This window comes from Geospiza fortis, unplaced genomic scaffold, assembly GCF_000277835.1.
Source record: "Geospiza fortis unplaced genomic scaffold, GeoFor_1.0 scaffold192, whole genome shotgun sequence".
Lineage (NCBI taxonomy): Eukaryota > Metazoa > Chordata > Aves > Passeriformes > Thraupidae > Geospiza > Geospiza fortis.
This window is the reverse complement of record NW_005054315.1, coordinates 8047431-8072315: the sequence shown is the minus strand read 5'-3', so window position 1 is coordinate 8072315 and position 24885 is coordinate 8047431. Positions and strand designations below refer to the sequence as shown.

The following is a 24885-nucleotide window of genomic DNA, read 5'->3' as shown; positions in this document are numbered from 1 at the left end:
CAGTGATTGATGGAAGAGCCCTCTTCACCATGGGCAGGCCAGGACAGGACATACCCTCTGTAAAGGATTTAGCCACCAAGCTCTAGGACTTTACTGGGTTGCATGGCCTGTATTCTTCAAAAGTTTGCCATTTTCCCAGGGGTTCTATCCCACAGACAGCAAGGGGACATTTCAAACACCAGAGTGACTTCACCTTCTCACTGAATTTCAAATCCTTCATCCCTTGCAAGAGACCAGTGTAGCACAAGATTTTTTTCCATCAAGGGCACAACACAACCCAAGTAACTTTACTTAAGGGTATTCTCAGAAATCACATAACCACTTTAGCTCTTAGATACCATCAGCAAAATTAGAAGTAATCAAAGCCAGAAGTTTATAAAGAAATAATTTCAGAAACCTAATTGCACCTGGCAGTATCAGCTCTACAGCCTGTAAAACTAATTACCTCAGCCAAATGCCCTAAATGGCTTGTAAGCTCCTCCAAGTAGAAGGGGTGATCTGCCTTTGCAGAACTCACCTCAAGTAACAGATGTTAAACAAAGCAAAACTCAACCAACTGCGTGGAAGTCCAGGTTCCCTAACACTGCCCTCTCAGATGGAGCAGAGACTACACTAGATCTTTCTATGCCTTTATCTCAAGTGAAATGCCTAGCAGACTTAGTGTGTTTCAGAATAATACATTACAAAGAAAGCCCTCAAATACATGTTAAAGTTTCAGATGGCAAAATACTGCTTGCAGTCTGGAGCATTAGGTTGCTCCAGACTGCAAGTACACCCCTGATGATTTGTGTGTCAGGGAAAAATTAAAATAATGCATCAAAATAAGCTCTTGACAGTATTCTGTGTACCCTGTTTTAGCTGTAAGCACTGGCAGCCTACATGCTAAGGTCACTCTGCATGATTGAACTCAGAGGTTACAATTCTCTTTTACAGGTGTTTGCTGATAATAAAGCCATAAATATTTTAGTTCTGCTCTGTCTCCTACAGGAACTTTTCACATTTTCTAAATGTGTTACTAATACCTTCAGGACTTTGCCTCATATCAAAAGCTTTGTTTATAGGGCTCAGTCATCAATAAAGCTTATTTGGTATGCTGCCCCTCCAGCAACAGCTTCATGTATAACAATGGCAGATCCCCACTGCAGAAAAGTGCTCTTTATCATACTCTTCAGGGACAGGAAAGAGGAGGTGGATTGAAGATTCATGGTTCGTTTTCTAGAGGAGATACCTGTTGGAGTGGGATCAGCAGAGCCTGCAGCAGTAATGCCTTGCAGAGGTCCTCCTGAGCAATGACATCTATGTGCACTCTGCCACGCTGACAGTCAAGTCAGTCTGGACAATTAGAGATGGAATATCTGGATTTGGAGTCTGGTTGAAGCATGCTGTCCAACCTCTCCCTTGGATTAGGAAGGGAGGCCAGGCATGCCAAAAACTTTAAATGAAGAATTTACTCCATGAGACTCTTTACCTCCCATCTTGTTTTCTACCAAGTTGCTTCTTTCTGTTTCTATCAGACATGGATGGGGGAAGCACCATAAGCTTTCCACGGGAACTATAAATCTTCCATTAAAGAAAATGTCAAGGAATTGACACGGTGTTCTTGGCTGCTTTCAAAATTTGACATTTCTCTTACCATCTCCAAATGTGATTAAGAGGTGCTAAAGAAGAAAAGGGGGGCAGAAGATGGCAACATCTCCCTAGATATATATATAACCCATGCCATGGCATACAGAACTGAGCTGAATCTATGTGGCTGTGCAAAATTTGCCCCACTTGCCTCTGTGGATCCTTCTCCCACTCAGACCACCCAGCACTCAGGCACCAGCCCTGCCCTGCTGTCTTCACAGCCAGAGCTCACTGGGCTGAGAGAAGAGACGGCACCTGGAGGGTAGCTGGGAGCTGGGGTTGTCAGGGGAGACCATCTTGCTCTCTACACCTGCCTGAAAGGAGGTTGTAGCCAGCTGGGCGTTGGTCTCCTCTCCCATGTAAGAAGTGACAGAACAAGAGAAAACGGCTTCAAGTCATGACAGAGGAAGTTTAGAATGAATTTTAGGTAAAAAAAAAAATCACTGAAATGGTTGTCAAGCACTGGAACAGGCTGCCCAAGGAAACATTAGAGTCACCATCCCTGGAAGTATTTAAAAGCTGTGTAGCTGTGGCACTCATAAACATGGTTTAGTGGTGACCTGGCAGTGTTCGGTTAATGGCTGGACTCCATGACCTTAGAGGTCTTTTCCAACCTAAACAAGTCTACAAACTCAAGGCTTCTGCTGCTTGAGCAGGCAGTGGCACAGCAGCCTGTTATTATTTTGCCCCTTTTGTATATACCAAAATGACAACACACAGCCTCAGGGTAGGAAACCTCCTCCTATTTTCCAGCCTCAGCTGGCTCCTGGCCAACTCAGACTGGTTTGTCTTTGTGACTGCATTGTCTTCTGGCTCCCCTCCTCTGGATGTGAGAGTCTCTTGCTACTTCATTTGTCCCAGTATGGGTTTAGACACCTATTACACCCCCTTCTCCTTTCCTAGGTTGAACAAGTTCTGGATGTTCAAACACCAGCAGCTCTGCAACTCTGCCAGCTCCCCAGAGTCACAGCTGACAAGAACTGGAAATGGGGTCAAGGCAAGGCCTCGCCACAGCCTTAGTCACAATACTCATATTTATTGGCCACTCAGTAGTGTGGCCAATAATACTCCCACCAGAATCAGGTGGGAGCTTTCTCACAGCCATTCTACACTGCTGCTTGGTAGTTCTTCATGAAAGCCTTCACACTGTCCTTCTGGGGTACCCACAGTCCAATTACACACTTTCCAATGCAAAGTGCTTAAACCTGATACAGTTTCAACTAGAAGCTGCAGAAAAGAGTTCCCAAAATAACAGAGGTATGGAATTTCTGCCACTACTACTTCAGAACAGGAGGGAAGTACACAAGACAAATCTACCATGCTGTATTTTAAGATCCAAATCCAGAAGTAAGAGGATTACAATAAAAAAGCATTGCTATCTAATGAAGCTGTTTTCCTCTGACTGGTAAGCAATCATATGACAGATCCTTACACAGAGACAGAAGCAACGCACCTAAGATGTTTTCCATCAAAATGGCATTTCCAATGATCTATTAAGTCAACTCTAAACCCACAAAAACCAATTACAATTTACTGCAGTACCTTGCTGTCACACAGAGATGCATTTAAACAGCATTCTAAGATTAAAAACACTGCTGTTATCACTGGTCATCTTCCAGAAAAGTGAAATCATGTTTATACTCTCTGGTAGTCAAGAGAATTAAGGAACACACTGTTACTGCTCAGAAAGGGGAAATAACATCTTTGCTCCATCTTTGCTATGCAGTACTGTAACACTTGATGGAACAAAGGTCTCACCTATGAGAATGTTCCCTGATTCCATCAGAGAAGAGCAAGTGTGTGCAAGCATGCAACTGAGACACTGAGAAAGGCAGCTACACTACACGCCACCTTCCTGTAAGGCCAAGAACCTATGTCCTAAAAGATGTCAAACAAGAGTATACAAGATGGACCCAAAGGTTTGGAACTGTGAAAGGGGGTGTAGAAGCCCTTTCCTCATGCAGTTTCTTCCTTTCCTGCTGCAACACTGTTCCTAATCCCTTTTCTCTTACACATTTTGAAATCTGTAGCTTTAACCACAAATATGTACCCCATTGGGTCTTACAGCAATGAACTAGACTGAAAAGATAATGAAAGCAGATGCTGTTGATGGAAGCAGCATACAAATAAAGGTCTGCTTTGGAGTCCTGTTCTCTCCACAGTATTTGCTCTTCTTGATCATTCCCTTTTCACAGGTACAAGTGCTACAGCATTGCAAAGAACAGTCAGAAATCAAAGAAACTGACTAAGGGCAGAGTCTGTACTCTTAACAAAATACTTACAGGGGAATAAGAGCAAAACAAGTGAATCCAAATTAAAGCTTTATGATATGGCAAACTTCAAGTTTTACTTGCTGTAAAACCTTACTGGGAGTTATTCAAAACATCAAGAAAAACAGAACAGTGATAATTTTTCCCTAAGTGGATTTCTGCCCAACACATGAAACATCTAAGAAGCAACCCATGCAATCTTCATGTTTCAGTCACCAGTGAAGTTCATTCATGATTGATAAAAACTGCCTGTACTTTTCTTGTGTTTCTCAAAATTATGGAGAACATTTTGTATTTTCTACAGCCTCTTCCACCCTTCTGACAACAGAAGAATGATGTGTCCTACTGTGGTGTATCATCCAAAGACCTCTCAGGACACAGGAAAGAAAACTGAAGCAAACAGACAGGCTGCAGAGAATAGGAAAAAAAGATGTTCAAGAGAAAATGTTCCTATTTCTTAAATCACAGCAGGTGCCTAACACTTGGTTGTTGAGAGAGCTAATTATCCCCCAAGAGCTTTTTCTACTTGTATGCTTTCACTATAGCTATGCATTTTTCCTAGATGAGATCCACTTACTTAGGCACAATTGGGAGCCTTGGCTAGCTTCTCAATATTAAGTCACTTTCCAGAGGCACCTATAGATCCCCTATGATCATGGTTTACCTTCCCACTTGCAGATTTACTTTGGTCCTGCAAACTGCTCAGAAATTATTTGTGCACATCCAGGGCAGTTTGTAGGGGGACAGAATATGAGAAAATAGTGTAGAAAGCAATCTTACCCCTAAGGAGTAGCAGCTGGGCCAATTATCAAAGATTAGGACAGGCCTGACTTTAACAGGCCACAGCTGTAACCAATGAGAAGAAGAGTGCTATAAAAGAGTGGGTTGGTTAGCTGAGAGGGGAACTGGAGTCAGTTGGCTACTTTGTGGAGAAGAGTTAGTGCTTGGAGGAACTGCCCACGAGAAACACCAAGAAGGTATGAAACTTTTGCAATAAGGATACAGCTGTATGGAATCTCTGCAATAAGATGACAACAGCAGTTGGCATGTTTCTGGCAGTAAGACTGAGTACTTTATTTCCAGGGGTGCTGCCTCCAGCAAAAAATAATGAAAAATTATTTTTTCATTATCTCCTTCCCACCTTTTCTTTTTCTTTCCTCCTTTCTGTTGTTTTAAACAGATACCCACAGTAGATGCTTCACACTTTCAGGCTGCCATGTGCATGCTGTCCTATCAGCATCTGCTCCTCTGACACCTCTCAGGAAGCTGCAGCAACTCTCCTTCAACATGTTCAGCATCTCTGGAGGCCTTAGAAAAACTGCCCATGGCTTTTTTTCTCTCAGACTCTGCCCTCCTTGGGTTTACCAGTCTGGAGTTTCTAACAGTATGGCTCCTTTTCATGACTCAAAGCAAACACACATCTTTGTTCCCTTTCACTCCTGCCCGGATTAAAAGGGAAAATGATGATTTTTTTCATCAGGAAGCCCCAAATAGCACCATTTTCATGCTTACACCAGCCAGTTGCCACCAGCTTCATGGCTGCAGGCTTAATGCTGCTCTCTTCATAAGGGAAATGTCTCCTGCTGCATAGCAAAACAGGCTGCAGGCCTCTCAGAGCTGCTCTGGTGGCAAAGAGAGATGAGTCACCTCAGGCTGCTGCCACACGCAGCAAACCAAGCTGACAGCTCAGCTGCACACAACTGCATTAAACGCACAAAAATAGAGATTTAAGGCAGCACCAAAGCTGGCTGCACGCATCAGTGGGAGCAAAGTCACTCCTCCTCCAGGAGGGAGGCACTCTGTTCACCAGCCCAAGCACTGCAGGCTTTGCTGCTAATAGGATCATTTCCTTCTAAAACCTCCCCACGGCAGCAGCCCAGGAACACGCACAGCTAACTTAGGCTGAAAGGGAATTTTCCACCACCCACAAGCCTCTTTCTGCCTTGCATAAATCTTCTCAAGCACAGGCCACAAAGAATCCACACCAGATCTGCAGATGACATGTAACAAGTAAATGGACACAATAGATCTCCAGCAACCAACTCCCATGTCAAGTTTCCTCTGCACCCTCACATTTCAAATAAGCACATGTTGATTTTACACTTCCTTCCAGGTCCCTTCATGTTGCTATAACAAAAACTAGGATGGGGGCTTAGCATAAATCACTACAAGGCCATTAAGCTGAAAGATCATTCCCACTCTCTCTGTCAATTAAGAGATATCAGATACAGGCAGATACACTGACAAGACATCCTTTTTCATCTGAGAAAATAAGCCTAAGCAATCCCTATATAATCGCTCTTTTTCTCAGCAAACTTTCTGGAGCACAGATAAGATCAAAGGCTGCTTTCCCAGCCAACAAAGTTATTAACACCTCAAGGAAAAAGTGATGTTGCACAAAAGCCAGAGCTGTCTGATGGCTTCCCTAATCTGAGGATGGAGACACAACAGAGCAGCAGGGAGCCTCACCCCCAGTACAAACAGGGCAGTGTTTGCGCATGAATCAGAAAACAACATGCTTTTTTTGGGAAGAATACATATTTGCGAGACATTTTCTTTGACAGAACAGTTCCCTCAAAAAAAAAAAAGCACATGTATTTTTAACTACAGAAAAACATCTTCATGGCACGCAATCAGAAAGCACAGCAGTGACAATGCACCGCGTGCTGAAGTGAAAAGGAAAGGGGATAGGCATTACCCTATAGAAGTTGTTTCACAAGCAAGTGAATTCTGAATCCATTTTCACAAGACAAACCCTCTTACTCCCAAGATCTCAAAAAACCCAGTCAGTTCAATTTTATTAGGAACATGAAGATAACAGACCCATGCAACACAATTGAATTTAATTTTCGTCTTAGCTGAGATAAGAGGCCAGACTGTAGGGAGCACTGGGGAGGGGAGTCCATTAGAAACCAGAAGCTCCATATGAGCAGATCCAGTAAAACTCTTTCCTGTCTGCAGTTTTGCTAAAGTCAACACACAGTATGGATTCTCTGATGTACAAGGAGTGTTTTTCCTCCTATTTTCAAGAAAATTACTTCAACTCACTACTCCTTGAGTTTCCTTTGCAAAATGTGGTTAAAATGGGCCAAAGGATTCAAAAGCTGCTGAGGAGAGACAACAAAGAGACACAGATGCACAAAGTAAGGATGTGAATTTGTTTTCTGAAGCTGTAACAATAATAAGAAAGGAGAAAGAATAATCTGGGCCAGCAGTTCCAAAAATATGATATAAATATCATCTGCAGTTTGAAAGTGGTACGCAAATAACATCTGAACAGCCAAATGATGTTTGTGCATGCCACTGAGACTACATTTGTAAAAGCCTTGTGCAGAGTACAATCAAGCTGAAACAAAGCACAAGCATTTAATTTATCATAACTGGTGTGGCAAGAGCCTCCTCCCTAACACAACACACTCTGACTGTCCTGCCTGCACTGCACCAGTTTAAGGAGAGCCCTGCCAAGGACCGTCATGGTATACAAGTTTCCTCAAAAGATGTGCCAAAATTGTTGTTACTTCAGCCCTGTAAGGAAAAAAAACCAAACCCACACTTCTAGAAAGAAAATATAGTTCAGAAACATATAACTGAATGGAGAAACTTCACAATTGAATTGAAGAAATGATAACATGCATTCCAGTTCCAGCCTGAAAAGATGGGAACACAGAGATGGGAGAGGATTATACACCTCTGCCTAGGTCAGTCAATAGCTCTGTTCAGAGCTCAGAATTCAATGCAGACAAAGCTATCAGAAAAAAAAATATTATTACTTAATATTTATGTAGCACTTTTCATCTGGCAATTTTTAAGCAAGCAATAAATTAAGTAATTTACCAAGAAAAACATTGGGCTTCTGTGGGATCAGCAGCTTATACTTTCAGAGGAAAACAATTCTACTTTATTAAACTTTTAAGGCCTGAATTTACTATACATTTTTCACTGTTACATTTCAAATTGGCAGCAAGGCAATCCATCAGGTTATTAGCTCCAAAATGCATTTATCAGTGCATTTTGCTAAGTTTCCATATTAAGAAAACTACAGAAAAACTTGGAGCTGTTAACATCTTTTTATCATTGGTTAAGAACTAACAAGTTAGGGCACTGTAATTGTTAAAAAAACCAAACCAAACCAACCTGAAAAAATATCCTACCTTTCAACTTTGCCACCCTGGATTATTCTCTTGCTAACAATGCCCAGTTAATGATTCTTCTTCTTTATTTCAGGTCATCTGTTGAGATCTTTCTGAAATAATTTCCACCTACAACAGGGCTTCCTGTGTGTGAGTAGCAGCACATGTCAGCTTGGCACAGCTTTCCTTTTACACAAGTGCAAGATGCTTCCTGTGTTAATACAGAAAGCTATCAAAAACATACAGTGGCTGGATTTAAAAACAGATTCCATAGCACTGGCCATCATTAGCATTTCTAGCCAGCAACATTATGCTGATCTGAAAATAAATCTTTTGGGACTATGATTTAAAAAATACAGTTCACATGCTCACTGTGACAGAGCAATTCCTGTATTTCAGATATTTGGTCTATCCCTCCTCTGGCAGCACACTGATTTTTATTGCTGGTGAACTCAGACAAGAGACTGCTCTTTATAAGACAAAATACAAGCACAAGCAAATATGATGGCTGCATCCACTCAACTCAGTTCTTTTTTTTTAATGCATAAAATGGGTACACAAATTTAGGCAACATTTAAACTTTTGGCAAATAGCTAATTTACCATATCAGTAACATAAATGTCAGTAATTTTTGACTTGGGACACCGTGGCAGTGAATCACTGGAAAAATCAGGGATTCATCTTGTCTCCTTCTCTCCTTTAGCAGAAGGGAGATGAATTTTCAGAGGAGATAAACTTTCTGTTATCTGAGGTACTGAACTGAGCAAGGCTGGATATAAGAAAAAGGTGGATCTTTAATCCAAGTAAGCAGCTCTTTAATATGACATCTTTCTTTTGTAACTTCTTTATTAATCTTAACTGTTAGAAGAAAAGACAAGTTAAATTGTGTGAAAGCATCTTGTGATTATATGTGCTCCCACAAATACAACTGATACTTTAAATTAATTTTTCTTAACAGTTTCCTTATCAGTTTCATATTTCTTCTATGCTCCACTTGCAGCTGGTGTTCTCACATAACTTACATAACCAGGCGTTAAATAATATATTGAAAATCAAAAGTAGAATTATGAGGCTCAATACACCAGTAGTAAATACAATAAACACTTGACAAAAATACAGAGACAATTGGGATGTGGGAACCAGTTCATTTTTGTACATCCCTAAAAGCTTCTGTCTAATTAGGTTCATTTTTTGACAAACAAGAATGGGATTAGATCAGCGTTATTGTAGCAGCCACATGACAGAACCTAGATGGTTATATTTGTCAAGCATTTAATTAATTTCTAGTCTTGTACTGGCCTCTCATTTACAAAGGTCATGGGAGACTACATGACTTTCTCATGAGCAAGAATCATTATGTTTACCCACATGTGAGGGTTAACCTACAGAGAAACTGTCACCTTTACAAATACTTAACATTTCAAAAGTGGCATTCTGCCTGGGAGGAGAGGAAGATCATAGCCCATTTGTTCTCCCTCTTTTTTCCTGGAGGGAAGAGGGGAGAAGTCAAATTCTGTATTTTAGATAACAGAGACATAATTCCTAACAGATTGCAATAATGTACTGAAAACATGGTCAGGAAACAACAACTGTAAGCCCCTAGTTGTTCATATGACAAATATTTCACTGAAAAGTGGAGCAACATCAAAAAGCTAGAAAACAAATGGTCATTCTCAGCTCTGCCAGTGTTGTAGCTGGTATTCACATAGGATTAGATTAATCCATGAGACACTTTTTCAGATCTTATCCCAGGTGTCAGTTAAGCAAGAAATCAGGCTCACGATAACCGAAGAGTTTAAAATCGCCTTCGAATCGTGCATAGAGGCGTCTTATGTCTCTCTTGCTAATTCCTGAAAAATACCTCTCTACTTTTGTTCTGTTGTACACTGTTATGCCTGGGGGGATTGTAGGGTATGATACCAAGTGGTCTATGCCAGCTGCTTTCAAGATATACGGAGCATCGTCCTCCAGGGTTTCGTGGTGTCCGATCACACTGTATGTGATTTCACAGGGAGCACAAAGTTCCACATATGTTACCCAGTGAATGATGTGGTCACCAAACTGAAGATCCAGCCATCGGTGATTAGGGTCCCCCAGGTAGCGCACAAAATCCTCAAACTGCAGCCCTTTGGTCTCTGTGCGGTTCTTCCTGTACTTACGGATGATACCGGGAGCAATTTCATGCCGGTACCAAGGTTCAAATCGAGGATTGTGCACAAACTTGTCCTTAAACGCAGAAATAAGTCTTTCAAATGGATCTCTAACAATAAAAAACTTGAAGTATAAATTCAGTCTAAACAGAGGAAGAAAAAAATTAAATAATTAAGGAAAGTGTTAGCCTATACTTACAAAATGTACATGAACTCTGACCACAGACACAGCAACATTAATCTTAGAGCACTTGTATCAATATTATAATCAATAGGACACAATATTTCTGTCTTCTTACTAGCAGTTTTTACATACAGCACAAAGAAGAAATGGGTAATCCTAGTTTTCACATTTTATTCAAACTGGAGGAGTTTAGCTTATCTCAATCCATAATAAACAGGAGACAAAAGACACTGAGAGCTATAAGTTAAAGATATTTGTAATGTCATATGATCAAGCTCAAAAAACCAAAATACTTAAGGACATGGAGAAAAGTGCATTGGTGCAGCTAAATGCATATAGAAGGCTGCATTTTTCACTGGCAGGCAGTTAGATAAATTGCTGCTTAAGTACAAAGAAGTTAAGAATGGTATTTTCTTTTGATGTTTTGTCATGCTTTCAATAATGGCTGAGAGCACCACTGAAACATGAGACCACAGTTTTCAACAGAATTTAATGTATTACTGTGATACTGTAATATGTAATATTTTGTAGTCAGATTATCTGTAGGAGGAATAAATTGAAAATAAAGTTTATTTCAATAAATAGCTAAGAAAAGAGATTGAGAGCCCAGTCCTCACTGAAATAAGGATGGATGGACTGGACATGGATAGACTCTTCAGCCTGTACACCACTTGCATTATACTTCAGATACTCCAGACTTACTCCTAGCCAGGCAGGGCTAGATAGAGGTCAGCGAACTGAGTCAACAGATCCACACCATCCTGCTTTCCACACCTAAAACTCTGGTAATTTCAGATCCAACCCGAACCCATGTTAAACACCTCCAGCATAGCTACTGTGCTGAGCAGAACACAGCAACCCAAGCAATAATGGATTCAACTTCATATATCCTAACTAGGGCTTACCCCCAGGTGAACAGTTCCTTTCTACAGGGCTGTTCACAGGGAGGGAAACAGATCCATGTTCTCAAGAATGCAGTGACCATATTTTCCTTTACACAATATGAACACAATCAAGTGACCCCAATTCTACAGGCACAGCTGTGATAAATGTCCTTGTGCCACTGCACGCAACAAAACCCCTTGGGCTGAGCTCTGAGCTCATGTCTACTAACATGTGACACATGTATAAAGGACTGACTCTTCAGAATGGTGCAATGCACAGACACCCATGCAAGAAGAGGCTTACAAGTGTCCACTGTCATCCTATGTCCTGTTCTCTCCATGCTGCCACCCCTTACAAGGATTATATGTGGCATAGGCTCTCGTAGAGATGAGAGCAAGCACAGTTAAAAATCTAGCCAAAGTAATGTTGAAGTTCTATTGCAGAGTATTTTTTGGCTCTGAAAATAACCAGAAGCACTTAAACAGGAAAACAAAGTGGTTCAGCTGAATGGAAAATATTCTGGGGCTAAGAAGCACTAACAATTTAAATCTAACCAGCTCGTCTCAGTAAGTCAGTCTGCTGCAATGACAATCTTACCTGTAGGCAGTAAGGTTTACCATATGAGACGTCAGGATGGGCTGTCCAATTAAACCTTCTGTTCTGAAGGTCAGCTATCTAACAACTAGGTAGGCATTGAATTACAGAAACTTTATATGCCAGGGAGTTGGTTGGCTCACCTAACTATATCACAAATTACACTGGTGCTCTCCTTCAAAGCCAGTAGGAAGGCAGAAACAGCAACATCTGTGAGGATAACAGAATAGTGCCATAATACAAGCGGTGGCACAGAAACCCTGCTGCCCTGAGTTTCAGACACAGACTTCAGCAGTACCCTTGATTGCTCATAACACCACTGACCTCAAACCCCTCCCATACTCACTGGCAGGGCCACTTACCGTTTTTTAATTTCAGAGTCGCTGAAAGAGGACAAGCGTGGAAGGCCATTCTTCTCATGATCATGTACAATGTTTTCTGGGATCTCTTCTATGGAAGAAAATGCTCCTGGACAAATCAAAATGAGAGAGCAAGTGATTCATTCAAGGGGAAAAAAAACAGTGAGTATGAGCAAGCATGTATGGCTGACAGTTTTATGTCTTTCTCTTTTCTTTATTTTTATCATTTAAAGTTACTACGCTTAAAACTGTTAAATTATGAGAGATTCTGACTGCGAAGCTGATAACTGTTGAAATTCTTCACAGGGTATGTGACATCAAGGTCCAAGACCAAATGGCCACAAAATTCTCAGAAAAGCATGTTATGCAAATTTAATCAGCAATTATGTCTAAGCCTGTAACTCCTCACACGTCAGTGTCCCCATTCTCTTTTCCTCTGCCTGCACATACAAATGGATAAAGACTTTCAGGATTAACTCAGAAGGAACAAGTTTTTTTGGCTGAGCTTCAACCACCAACAAAAATAAATGCTATGAGCTGCTTTTGGAACTGCTTCAATGCAAAAGTACTTTGCTTTCAGGACCCATAAAGTTTTTTTAACAAGTATGCTGTGCTGAAACAAAAATTCCAATCAGAGACTACTCCACAGATTAAAAGGCACTAAAATTAACAACATAAGTCTCCAGACACTCATTTCTGAAAGCACATGAGCTGACAAGAAAAATAACGTTACTTAACTCTGCTGCATTCATTTTAGTATCCTGATCCTGGAAGGTTTTATGACCTTGAGAAACATCTCATGTGGCCCCTTGGGCTTTAGGCATAAGCCTTCATACAACACCATCGTTTCAGAATATCAACCTGCAACAAGCACAGTGCTACAAAACAAGCCTGTTAAGTGAAAGCCTCTACAGCCTTCTCATTTCCAGAACTGAAGTGAATAATACACACCACTCAGCTGCTCAGTTTTCCAATTTTTTTTTTTCTGGAGGGGGCAGGGGGGGGGGGAGGGGACTGGGGTTGTATTTCTTGGTACCATAGGTGAATCACATGTGGACAACAGATGTTGGATGAGACACCTCACAGAAACCGATACCTTGCATTCATTCAGAGAATACAGTCAGTACAAGCAGTAGCAGAGATAGCTCCCCCATAGTGCCACAGCTGCATTTCGCCCTCCTGAACCTCCAAATACCACTTAGGTATTTGGGCATATATTATTCCCCCTCAAGTATCAGCCCTGCCTTCTGAGACTACCCAAAGAAGAGAAAGTTTGGTCAACCACAGCAGTAGCCTTCATCAGCAGATACCAGTGCATTGGCAGCTTAAGGCAAAAGAGACCAGTGTTTATGCGGAAGCAATTTTCTATCATTATCCAACATGACAGAACTAGGAAACTCAAGGTGAAAAGTTCCCTGCTGTTAAGACCTGAGTTATCCTCCACTCAGCATAGCCAATACATGCCTGCCCATTCTGAGCCATTCTTTGCATGCTATCTCTCAAATGCTAAGAGCAGGTACTTCCAATGCCCTCATACAGTTCCATATTTATTACTTTGAGTGTTGCTTTCATAGGTATTAAGAAACATGCATACACATAGGTATGCATATATCTCTGCTAGATTTTTAGCTCACATCCATAGATCAAGGATGAAATTAACATTAAAGTTTTTAATGTTAGCACTGCTTGCTAGGAAAGCTTTGCTGACGGACAAAGCTAATTTGCTAATTTTTCAAACACATTCATCTCATTATTCCTTCTTTCGCCATCTTTTAAAACATACCTTTGGTGACCAAACTATTGTGTTAAGCACCTCAGAATCTTTGTAACTCTTAAGATGGTTCACTGACAGAACACAAGCAAGATTTCAGCAAGACAGACCAAGAGGAGCTGCCAAGTTTTAACTGGCTTTCTTCATAGCTAAAGTCTCTAGTTAAAAGTCACTGGCCTTGAGCCAGAAATTTAATATTATTATTACTTAGCAATTATAATACCTTGTCACACACTTTCAAATTCTATAATTTAGTGCACCCCTTCAAAGATAAGAAACCTACCTACTACATGCATATGGGTACTCTGTCATGACTCAACTTTAGAGCCAAGTAATAACAATACTTATTTTTACTGAATGAACAGATCTCATTTTAAGGGGATGTTTTGAAAGGACAAGAAACAACTGTGATAAATGAAAAGCTGAAATTAAGTATCAGTGTACAGAAATGCAGAAAGAATCCATTTCAGTTGCCCCAGTTAGAACAATTCCATTTCCTCCTCCTCCTCAAAGAAACCCACACACCCACAGAAACGCAGATACCATTTAAAACGATCAAGACTTTTTTCCACTGAGTGTTGCCCACTTTTGGCGTCTGACAAAACAGGATCTTGTGCTTGTCACACACAAATATTCGGTCCAAGACGAATTTGGAAACTGCAGTATGAGAGAGATCTCTCAATGCAGTGTCTCTGCAGACATTCCTGAGAAGCTCAAGTCTTTCCATATGAACCAGGGGTTGGCGGATCAGATTTCCTGAAAAAGCTTTTCCAGTTGGCTTTATGAAATGCAGAGGAGAAAGAAAAAACAAAAGTTAAAGGCTAGTTCTCAGATCAAATTATGAAGTATAAAAATCCCCAAACTATGCACCCTAATGATTCCCAGATTAAAACATTGCTATGTATTAACTAAAGGAGCAGCCAACAGTTTGCTTCCTGTGCTGCTGCTGTACTTTGGTTCAGCTCTTAAGACATTACATGGTAGTATATACAGTAGTAAGAGCTTTTTCATACAACAATTTAAGTCTGTTGCACAGCAGCAGAGCCTTATCTGTGTGGATAAAGCATGCTTTGATCAAATACTGGAACTCCCACAGAATCTTAACAACCTGTAATAAAAGCTTCTGAGAGGTTAGGACAGGAATTCCAACGTAAATTATGCTTTAAGCTCTGAGAAGATGGGGCTGACCCATGGTGTGATTCTTGGGGACGTCCTGTGCAGGCTAAGAGCTGGACTCTATGATCCTTGTGGGTCCCTTCCAACTCAGAATACTTTGTGACCCACCTGGCTGGGGAAAAAATTAGGATAAAAGTTCTGTGTTGTTGTGTGTTCTAGTTCTGTGTTTTCTAGCACCTGTAGGCATCTAGTGTTTCCATTTATCCAAGCTGAAATAAAATCAGGTAAATAAAAATGTGAACAATGAGCATCAGTGTGACCAACAAAAGAAGTATCAGGATACCTCTCCCCAAAAATGGATGAGCTGTTTCACATGTCTCATTTTTCTGAGACTAAGAAAGGAACCACAACCACCTTTTTTCTCACAACTAGTGGAGTGAGAGGAAAAAGGAGCTTCATTAATTAAGGAGTGATAGGAAAGTATAAATTTCTACTGACAATTTTTCACCTTTCCACTAACTGAATGGCAGTCCCCAATATCAATACAGACTAGGGGATGAACTGATTGAGACCAACCCTGCCAAGGACCTGGGGATACTGATGAGTGAATTGGATATGTGCTGGCAGTGTGTACTTGCAGCCCAGAAAGCAAACTGCACCCTGGACTGCATAAAAAAAGCACAGTGGAGGTGATTCTCCCCCTGTACTCTGCTCTGCTGCCCCCTGGAGTGCTGCACACAGCCCTGGGGCCCCAGCACAGGAAAGACATGGATCTGTTAAAGGAAGGTCCAGAGGAGGCCATGAAGATGGTCCAAGATGGACCACCTCTCCTATGAAGACAGGCTGAGACAGCTGTGGCTGCTCAGCCTGGAGAAGAAAAGGCTCCAGGAAAACCTCACTGCAGCCTTTCAATACTCACAAGGGGTTTGCAAGAAAGACAGACTTTTTACCAGGGCCTGCAGTGACAAGACAGGGGTAATGGTTTTCAACTGAAAAAAAATAGGTTCAGAAATTAGGAAGGAATTTTTTCCTATGAGGGTGGTCAGGCACTGGAACATGTTACCCAGAGAAGCTGTGGATGGCGCACCCCAGAAATGTTCAAGGCCAGGTTGGATGGGGCCCTGAGCAACCTGGGCTAATCAAAGGTGTCCCTGTCCATGGCAGAGGGCTTGGAACTAGACGATCTTCCAACAGTCCTTTTCAACTCAAACCATTCTGTGATTCTATGATTTTAGGTACAGTGTCCAAGCTATGAAAAAGGAATTGTTTTACTTTTTGTCCCAACCTTTCTTAAGGAAAAAAAAAATTATGCTTTTTCTGTTTGTTATTCTTCACCAATACCCCCTGCTCAGAATGTAATCTGAACAGTCTGTCAGATTATTTTATCTGTCCAAACAATTCCTTCTGCATGTAACCAAAATTAATGTTGTTACTCTACATTTCATGCTGTCAGGAAGTCAAGAGGGAATTGTTTTAGATCCAGAAACCTTATTATCCTCTTCCATACTAGTAAAGAAAGCTAATAAAATTCTCTCTATATATATCTACCTTCCATTGAACAAAGTGTTTTTCCCAAGTATTTTGAAGGTAACTTAAATTTTTTACTTTTGAAAAATGAAACCAAAAAGAATCATGCTTATACAGCTAACCTACCTTCCATGCTGCATCACAAAAATACTTGAAAGACAAGATGAGTTATGTACTAATGCAAAAAAAAAAAAAAAATTGATTTATCACACTCTGCAACTGCTCTCAAATTTACATTTGTATAAAGGATTTTCAGAGTTCCATTGTCAATTTGTTGAAAGCACAGAACTATGCATCTAAAAGATCAACTGGTATTGACTACTATTGTGTTCATGTTCTACTTTGGAAAAATGCTGAAATGTGAAACACAAAGAGCACAAAATACGAAGAAGAAATTGACAGTGATAAAAAGAAACAGAGAGATTGGGCAGAAATCTAAGAGAATAGAGCAGACACAGGCTTGCCCTCAACAAGCACAAACCTGATCACTATGGCAAGACAGAGCACAAGTAATCCAAAACTGGGCCATTACATTAAAAAGGCTAACAAAAATGACTGTCCTGACTTGATAAAGGAGTACTGTAACAATTTTCTCCTAGAAATGGAAACACATTAAATTGAATCATTCAGATGAAACAAGACAGCAGATTACCGTAACAAACCAGCTTTGTGAAGTTAAAATGAATTCTGTCACCTCTATCTAAATAGAACAGCCTGAATAAATAATTCCTGTCTAGCAATTCATCTTAACAACAGGAAGCCCTTCCTTAATCTCTTCTTTTCTTCTACTCTTTAATACACATAACCTTTATCTCAAGAGTATGCACCTGGAATTCTTCAGGCCAATGTTTTTCCTCTGGCACATGTACCTCCTCCACTTTTGTCACAGCTGTCAGAATCAATGGCTCTTGCTTGGCACCATAGCCTGAAGAAGGGAGAGAGATAACAGCATTACAGAAGGTGAGGGGAAAGAAACTATTTCTGCTTTACAACTAAAACACATGAACTTTACTTTCTGTATTAACTTTACAAAACAGTAGGATTTGTTTCCACACGGAAAGGTACTAGACAAGATAGACACAGACAATGAATATTTTAAAGGATGTACTCTGGGAATTTTGGATGCAACTTCATTTTTGAGTTTTATCAAAGAAACATACCCATTATATTTTACTTGGCTTTTTTGTTTGTTTTCTTTTCCTAAAAAGTGTGCAGAGATATCAAAGTCTTGGATCCAAATACCTCAATTGATAGATAATTTGGTATAACTATATGGACCTGTGCATAGGAGATTTTTATTTTTCAATGAACTCGCCAAAGCACATCCAAATAAAAAACTTAAATCTATCAGGTTCCTCTCTCCCCTTACACTAGTAAAAAATGTTTCTTCTTTTGTAGACTACTAAACTTACAAGAAGAAAAGTGTCATTATGGACACCCTTTTATTTCTGTGGTACTCTAAGTAAGCACCTATAATCAATAAAGATCCCCTCTTCCTTTATTACTGGACCAATGGCCTTCCTTAGAGATTCTCACAACAACAAACTCAGCTGATACTCTTTTTCTTTTTTAGTGATTTTAGGATAGCTAATAGTTTGAGACCAAATTAAAGCATGCAAGGAAGAACCCTTTTCATCTTTTGCATTTAGAATGGTAAAAAAGCCCAAAAAATAACACAGGGTTTTAGCTTTAGTCTACACAGTGAAGAAAAATAAAAAATAATTTGAAGCAGCTTTCCCTAACTACAAAGCAAAAAGAACATGTTTTCTCCCTGAAAATTTATTTCCATCCATTTTGGATTACTTTTCCCTTCATATAGAATCTTCTATGAATAATGTTTCCTCATCTGCATCCACAGGGGCTAACTGTTTCATGGTTGAGAAAATGTGAGCACTGCCTATGTCCTTTTCTTCAGGGAGTACTCTACTCTGCCTCCACTGGATTTTAACAAAGGGCATGCATGGAAAAACAAGTTAAAACTGAAAGCAATGGAAGCATTCAAGCATTCAGAAACTGTAACTGTTGCTGTGCACAGACTTGCTTCATGGTGCTTTTCTGTAAAATACAAGTAATCTGATTCAGTGAAAGAGCAGCTAAACTATTTTTTCACTATCATTGTGTAAAAGCATGCCTGTAGATGATACTAGGAATGATGGACAGAAACTTGCTCCTTAAGAAGTTCCTATTGGTCATGCACCCAAGACATCAGTAAAAGGCTTAAACAAAAGAACATTGATTCATTGAGCATCTGCTGGGAAGATACATCCAAATAAGAAAAATTTCTGACAAGTTATATTTTATTAAGTCTAGAAGAGCTTCTCCAGGATTTGCCATCCTGTTTGGACTTCCTCCAAACTTCTGTTGGTATAGTCAAAGTCTTTCCCTTAATCAGTTTTATTACAAACACTCCAACACATATATACACTTAACTATAGCCATGCCTTTGCAGGACAAGCTTAAGAATTTATGTATCATCTGCTCAGAGAACTATTCAAAAGGAGTGGAAGATTCAGCATAGGAAAAAAAAAAAGAAAAAACTTGGCAAGCCAAGATAATAAAAAGCAAATAAATGCAGAGGCTATGCTCTAGCAATTAGTTTTTTTAAGTACATTTTAATTTTCCTGACAAATTCTGATGAAAAGAAACACCCAAAGAATACCTGAGCTGGGAAACAAGAGTTGGCATAGAGTGAAATACTGGAATAACTACTAACGTAAGACTAGCTGATTTGCAGATGTACCAGGACAGAACAGCTGGGTCCAAGGAAAGCTAAGTTAGTCTACATTTCTCCTTTGTAAGACTTGCTCAATAAATCTTCACATAGATGCATGTTATTTATAAAGGTACACATATAAATGTATTTATCCATTATCCACTTATTGAAAAACACAGCACAAATGTCAATGCTTCAAAAGTTACATATTTTTTGCATGTCTTAGGAAGATGCAAAAACAGATCTCTTAAGACTCGAAGTCATAGCATCACCTTCACCCAAAGCTCTCTGCAGGGTGGCTTTGTAAGAGCAGCTCCCCAGCAGACACAAAAGTAACGTGCTGTGTGGTGTCATCAAATGGCTTAAATTCCTCATCATCTTAATAACATCTCAGCTACTTAAGCTGAGCAAAAGCCTATAAGCTGTTTACAAGTCAAATAGCAGGGGATAAAACTGAATGCAAGAAGCAGGCCAGAGGTGGCTAGGCAAAGTGCATTGTAAATGAAATAAAACTTTCCACAAGTTTTACATAATGCCTCAGCCACAAGACAAGCAGTGACAAAAAGACAGAAACTAGTATCATGTGAAATGAACTCTTCAGAACCCTCTGAGTCTCTTTTGACTTTTAAACAGGTAATAGTGCTCTGTTGTTTTTGCACATAACTTCTACCCCTAGTAGATCATGATACTGAAACTAAATGTAATTGAAAAAGCAGACCTGCCAAGACAGTACTGCCAAACATGATCCCTTCTGTTCTTAACCACCAAAAAAATCTCCTGTGATGTTAGATTTGCAGACTTCTAGCAAGAAATGGAACTGAATATCAGCACTGTCACTTCCAGACATTTAGCTGTTCTGTTCTCAGTCCTACTGAAGAAGTGATAACATGCCAAGAGCTACTTTCATAGAAAAGAATATTTTTGTGAAGCACTATTCAATTTTCTGTTTCACATCAAACATTAAAGCTAAACTTACCATCTGGGTCTTTAAAAGTCAATGTGATAAACTTGCTAGCAACCATGAACATGAATATCACCCAAAAGCATGCAGCTAGCAGCAGCCACTGGTGGTGCATGTTGTCAGCATGCATGTGAGCCATATAAAGTTGGCACTTCCTGTTTGAAAGAGAAAACATTGACACATTAATTATTTTTGTTACAGTTTAGAAAAAATACTTTCCATAACCAAAAATAAAAAACTTTAATATGTAAGTGTGTCATAAAACATTGCAGTAGATTCCACGTTTAACTTTTTGTCCATTCAGCTGTATTTTTAAGCAACATTAAGGCTGAGACAATGCAATCACTGGTTGCTATGAAAGGGAGGCTTCACTCCTTCACCCTTGTTCACATTCCCCCCTCCTGCTTGTGCTGGGAATTGCACGGTCTGTGACTGCTGGGGGAGACAGACCAAAAACCCAATTTCTTTTAAAGAAGAGTTTATTTTTTGATTCAGCTTAGCAAGACAGCCCATTGTAAGAGAGGAAGGGAGACTGAAGAAAGCTGTGCTCTCAGTGGTAGATGTAACATTAACACTATACTTGGTTATCCCAAGCCAGCTTATGACATATAGCATGGACTCTTCTCCTGCCCAGCCTACAGAAATTACAGGCTGGAACACTAAGCTTAAGCTGACCAAACATTGTTCAGTTTCCTTGCAGCACTGCCTACTACATGTAGCTCTATCCCTGCAGGTAAGCCTCAAAGACAGAACTTCCTCAGGTTACCCAAACAATTGAGACTGCAGTTTTAATGGGCAAAGAAACCACCCACAGGAACTGACTGAATACACGCAGTTCTATCCTGATTTTTGAAACTGCTATCCTAATAATTTTTTTTCTATGACTGTAAGATTAAATATAAGGAAACCAATGATAAAAGAGATTGAAGTTCCCAGCCACTAAGAGAAATGGAAAATTTTAGGCTGTATCTTTAGCTGAATTTCCAACTTCTGATGGGCAATACACATGGGAGTGGACACTAGGTATCTGTGAAAGCTCCACTGCAAATAAAAAAATAACCCACATCCAAAACCTACAAAAGTCTAGCACTATTGTCTCTACTGTTGCTGGAGAGATAAGACACCTGAGGGGCTGAACTTAGGTGCTGAAAACAGTGAATGCTTCCTTTTGAGAACACATGGAACACGACATCCAAGCATTTAACCAAAGAGGATCTAATACAAAAATCTCATACAATCTCATACATCCTCACAACAATCCTATAACTAGCAATAGGATCAAACTCAGTCCTAAAGTAGCCACATGCAACTTCAATGAGAGTCACGTCTGCATGGTTTGTGATCACAATTTCTATGCTGGCATTTAAGTGATTTGCCAAGGAATACAACAAATGCCCTCATTCCCAGTTATGATGCAAAAAAAAATGTTAGTTAACACTTCTAAGGAAGTGTTTATTAAGTTTCTCAGTCATACACCAGTATTCCACTTTCTTCAACCCACAAAGCTTCGATAACAGAAGTAAGCCTGGTTTTGATGTTGTTCCAGCATGTCCACCTGCAACATCACTACTACTGCTACAGGTGCCAGTGCTCTTCCAACTAGCTTTCGTCTTCCAACAATGCAAATGTTTCCAGGAAGAATTCTCTCTAAAGCTGACAGCAGTGAACCATCTTCAGGATATGCTGAAAACCTGTGCAGGCAGTCAAGCAGTTCAAAACAGACTTGGGACCGAAATGACGAATGCAAAAATGGGTAAGAGGATGAAAAGAACTGAATATCTCCAGTTAAAGGGGAAAAAATAGCTAAGATGGCAGTGTTCAGGCCTATTTTTATCTTCTCATTTTTCAGCTTGGCTTCTGAAAGTTTCTTTCTTTCCCTCCCTCTTCTTTCATGAGTCCATTTTTAAGTACTTCTGAAAACACCACACCTAGGTATCAACTGTCTTTTGGACAATTACAGGTGCTATGACCTCCATCAAGCCAATGCTTGTCATCTCCTGTTTTTTGCTGCAATTCCCTGGCTGAACAACTGATCATGGAACATCCCAAACATGTTTATTCTTCATGATCTGGAAAACTGTTGACCAGGAAATACATATATCATAGGAATTCCATCAGACTGGCCTCTTTTCAGCTAAGTAGTTCAAAAGTTATTCCCACCCTATCACTGTACTAGTGCAAGCCTGCCCTAAGATCCATGCTGAAAACTACCAGGTCTCAAAGGTCCTCATTTTTCAGTCTGCCATGAAATGCACCATCTTCCACTTAAGCACTGAGATTTGTTACCTTTACTCTCAGACATTGCATTCATTTCCAGCTCTCACAGAAAAGAAAAATTCAGATCTGATATCAAGACATAGAATTGTAGCAATGACATTTTTTACTTTTTAGGTAGGTCGGCTAAAACCATGAGAACCGTTCAACATCCAAAACGCTGAATGCAGCAGACTGACAGAAGCTTGCAGAGAACACTCTGCAGGAGGAAAATCTCTAACAATCAGCTGTGGGCTTTTCAGAGGTATAATGAAAAGTCTGGGCCAAATGTCTCTGCCTACCTCAGTATATTTGTCCTACATAAAGCAGGGTAGAAAGGCCTCCAACATTCATAGCATCCCTGCTAGTATGCCCACTTCTATAACGGTGATGGATGCACACCATTCAGTAAGGACTATTGATCTATATCCCCTTATGTAATTCATGTATTGGATTTCTAAGAAATTGTGTTAAATCACATGGGAAATGCAGTTGCTGTGTGCTCTGACCTGAATGCAGTTAGTGGAGAGAGGACCCTGCTGCCAGGTCCTGTGCTGTAGGGGCAGGAGAGCATTTCAGCCAGTCACCTACAAACAGTACAATTCTCACCTTAAGGACAGGCTTAGAGAGCAGGAAGGGGTCAGAACTGAAGCCCCATGCATAAGAAGTGCCACTTTTAACCTTCAAAATGTGGAAGCTGAGAGGAAAACATTAAGCAGTTTTGTACACTCTTCTTTTTTTAATGTGCACATGAAACCTGCAACCATACTCATGAATGTAAGAGTCTTGTCAGAGGATCTGCCATAATGTAATTATGATGTTGCAACACTGTTACTTCTAGCATCCTAAAGCACATCTGCATCAGCAGCTCATCACTGATCTCAAGAAGCAGAGCTATTCAAAGCTACAGACAGTAACAGTTACAGACAGGAATACCTCAACCATTATGCTCACTTAAATGCAAAAATCAGTACTTAAAAAAAAATAATGTGTTTATGTTGTTTCTCTGTTTCTACCTTAGTATTTTTATTGTTTTCACATAGGGCAATTGCATATCCCGTTTTATCTCTAACCTTGCTGCATTTCTGTTGCCTCTCCTGCACTTATTTTCTAGTAAATACATGTACTAGCTTCTGGTTTTCTCTTTAAAAGGCTCCTTCAGCTTCCAAAACAGTCTTCTATTTCTGGTTGTCTAAAACACAATCTTTGTTTACAAGTAGACAAAAGCAAGAACTATGCTGAAGGTTTAGTCCATTTTCTCACAATGAAATACACAGCTACCTGGTTAGTTTCTCCCTCTTACTGCAATTTACACTTTTTAGAAGCACGAGATCTCAAAACTCCTGTCCCCACCCATTCCTCTGTCCTTCCCTCTCAGGGCTACCACAAAGGCAAACTGTCACATAACCCTCAGATTAGCCAGATGAAGGGTTTTGCATGAGAAAAAAGGGGGTCACCAACACACACACCCCAACACACAACACAAACATGAACCAAAGGTCAAGACACAGCGTTGCAGGCCTGACCCGAGGCCCACAAGTAACCTGCTACCTCGAATAAACACTCATTCTTTGCAGAAGACTGCTGTCTTCAAGTGAATGATGGCACAAAGGGTGAACGATGTAAGCAGCATTAAAACTCAGTGCACAGTCTCTGGCTCTGCAGCTTATGCTGCCTGCACAGGGGCTCCTTGGCAGGACAGTCCCTGCACACATCCTCGATGGCAGTGACACGCCAGGAGGCTCAAACTCCCAAGTGCTTGCCCATCAGCACATGATGACTCACATCACTGCAAATGGAACTGGTAAGGAAAGCCAAGCAACAGCTAACTGGGACAACCTACTTCATTTTCATCAATGCTTCCTTTATGTTATTTTACAGGTAAGAAAATCTGGCCTATTTGTTCTACTTCAAAAAAAATTCAGACTGACATATATCACAGATGCTCCTTTGGCAAGTTGCATGGCGCTACTTAATGTTAGAGCGTACATACTTAGATGTATGCTCTAACATACATCGTAACAGGCTGGTTCTTTCCTAAGGCTCGCCTCCTCCCGAGGGCACTAGCAGGCCTGCGTGTCGGCTCCTCCAGCTCCCGCTGGGGCCCGGGGCGATCCGTGCGCACGCAGTTCACCTGTCAGCGGGATGTGCACCCGGACCAGGGCAGCAGCAGCGCCGGCACCGCTGCCTGACCCGCCTGGGCCCGGGGCAGGCCCGGCGTGCGCCCGCCCCGCGGCCCCTGCAGCCCGCCGCACGCCGCGCCGGTCTGACAGACAGCAGCTCCGCTCCAGCGGGCACCCCACGCTCCTCACTGCTGGGAACGGCAGCGTCCAGGCTTCAGGGGTG

At 40.7% G+C, this 24885-nt stretch overlaps 1 protein-coding gene across 3 annotated transcripts in view; it reads right to left on the bottom strand.

Annotated features, from left to right (window-relative positions):
- Nucleotides 1-7768: 7768 nt before the first annotated feature.
- CHST10 (carbohydrate sulfotransferase 10) overlaps nucleotides 7769-24885 on the bottom strand; it is a 25946-nt gene continuing 8829 nt past the window's right edge. Inside the window, exons 2-7 of one of the 3 annotated variants that reach the window (XM_031056180.1) lie at nucleotides 21097-21103; nucleotides 20302-20434; nucleotides 17440-17537; nucleotides 14513-14747; nucleotides 12202-12307; nucleotides 7769-10319 (exon numbers count right to left, since the gene is read on the bottom strand). In XM_031056180.1, coding sequence (XP_030912040.1) covers nucleotides 9782-10319; nucleotides 12202-12307; nucleotides 14513-14747; nucleotides 17440-17537; nucleotides 20302-20425 — 1101 coding nt within the window. In that variant the 5' untranslated portion in view covers nucleotides 20426-20434; nucleotides 21097-21103 and the 3' untranslated portion in view covers nucleotides 7769-9781. Of the gene's footprint in view, nucleotides 10320-12201; nucleotides 12308-14512; nucleotides 14748-17439; nucleotides 17538-20301; nucleotides 20446-21096; nucleotides 21104-24885 lie in introns of those variants that run through there. The other 2 variants (XM_031056179.1, XM_031056181.1) reach the window with 2 other exon arrangements.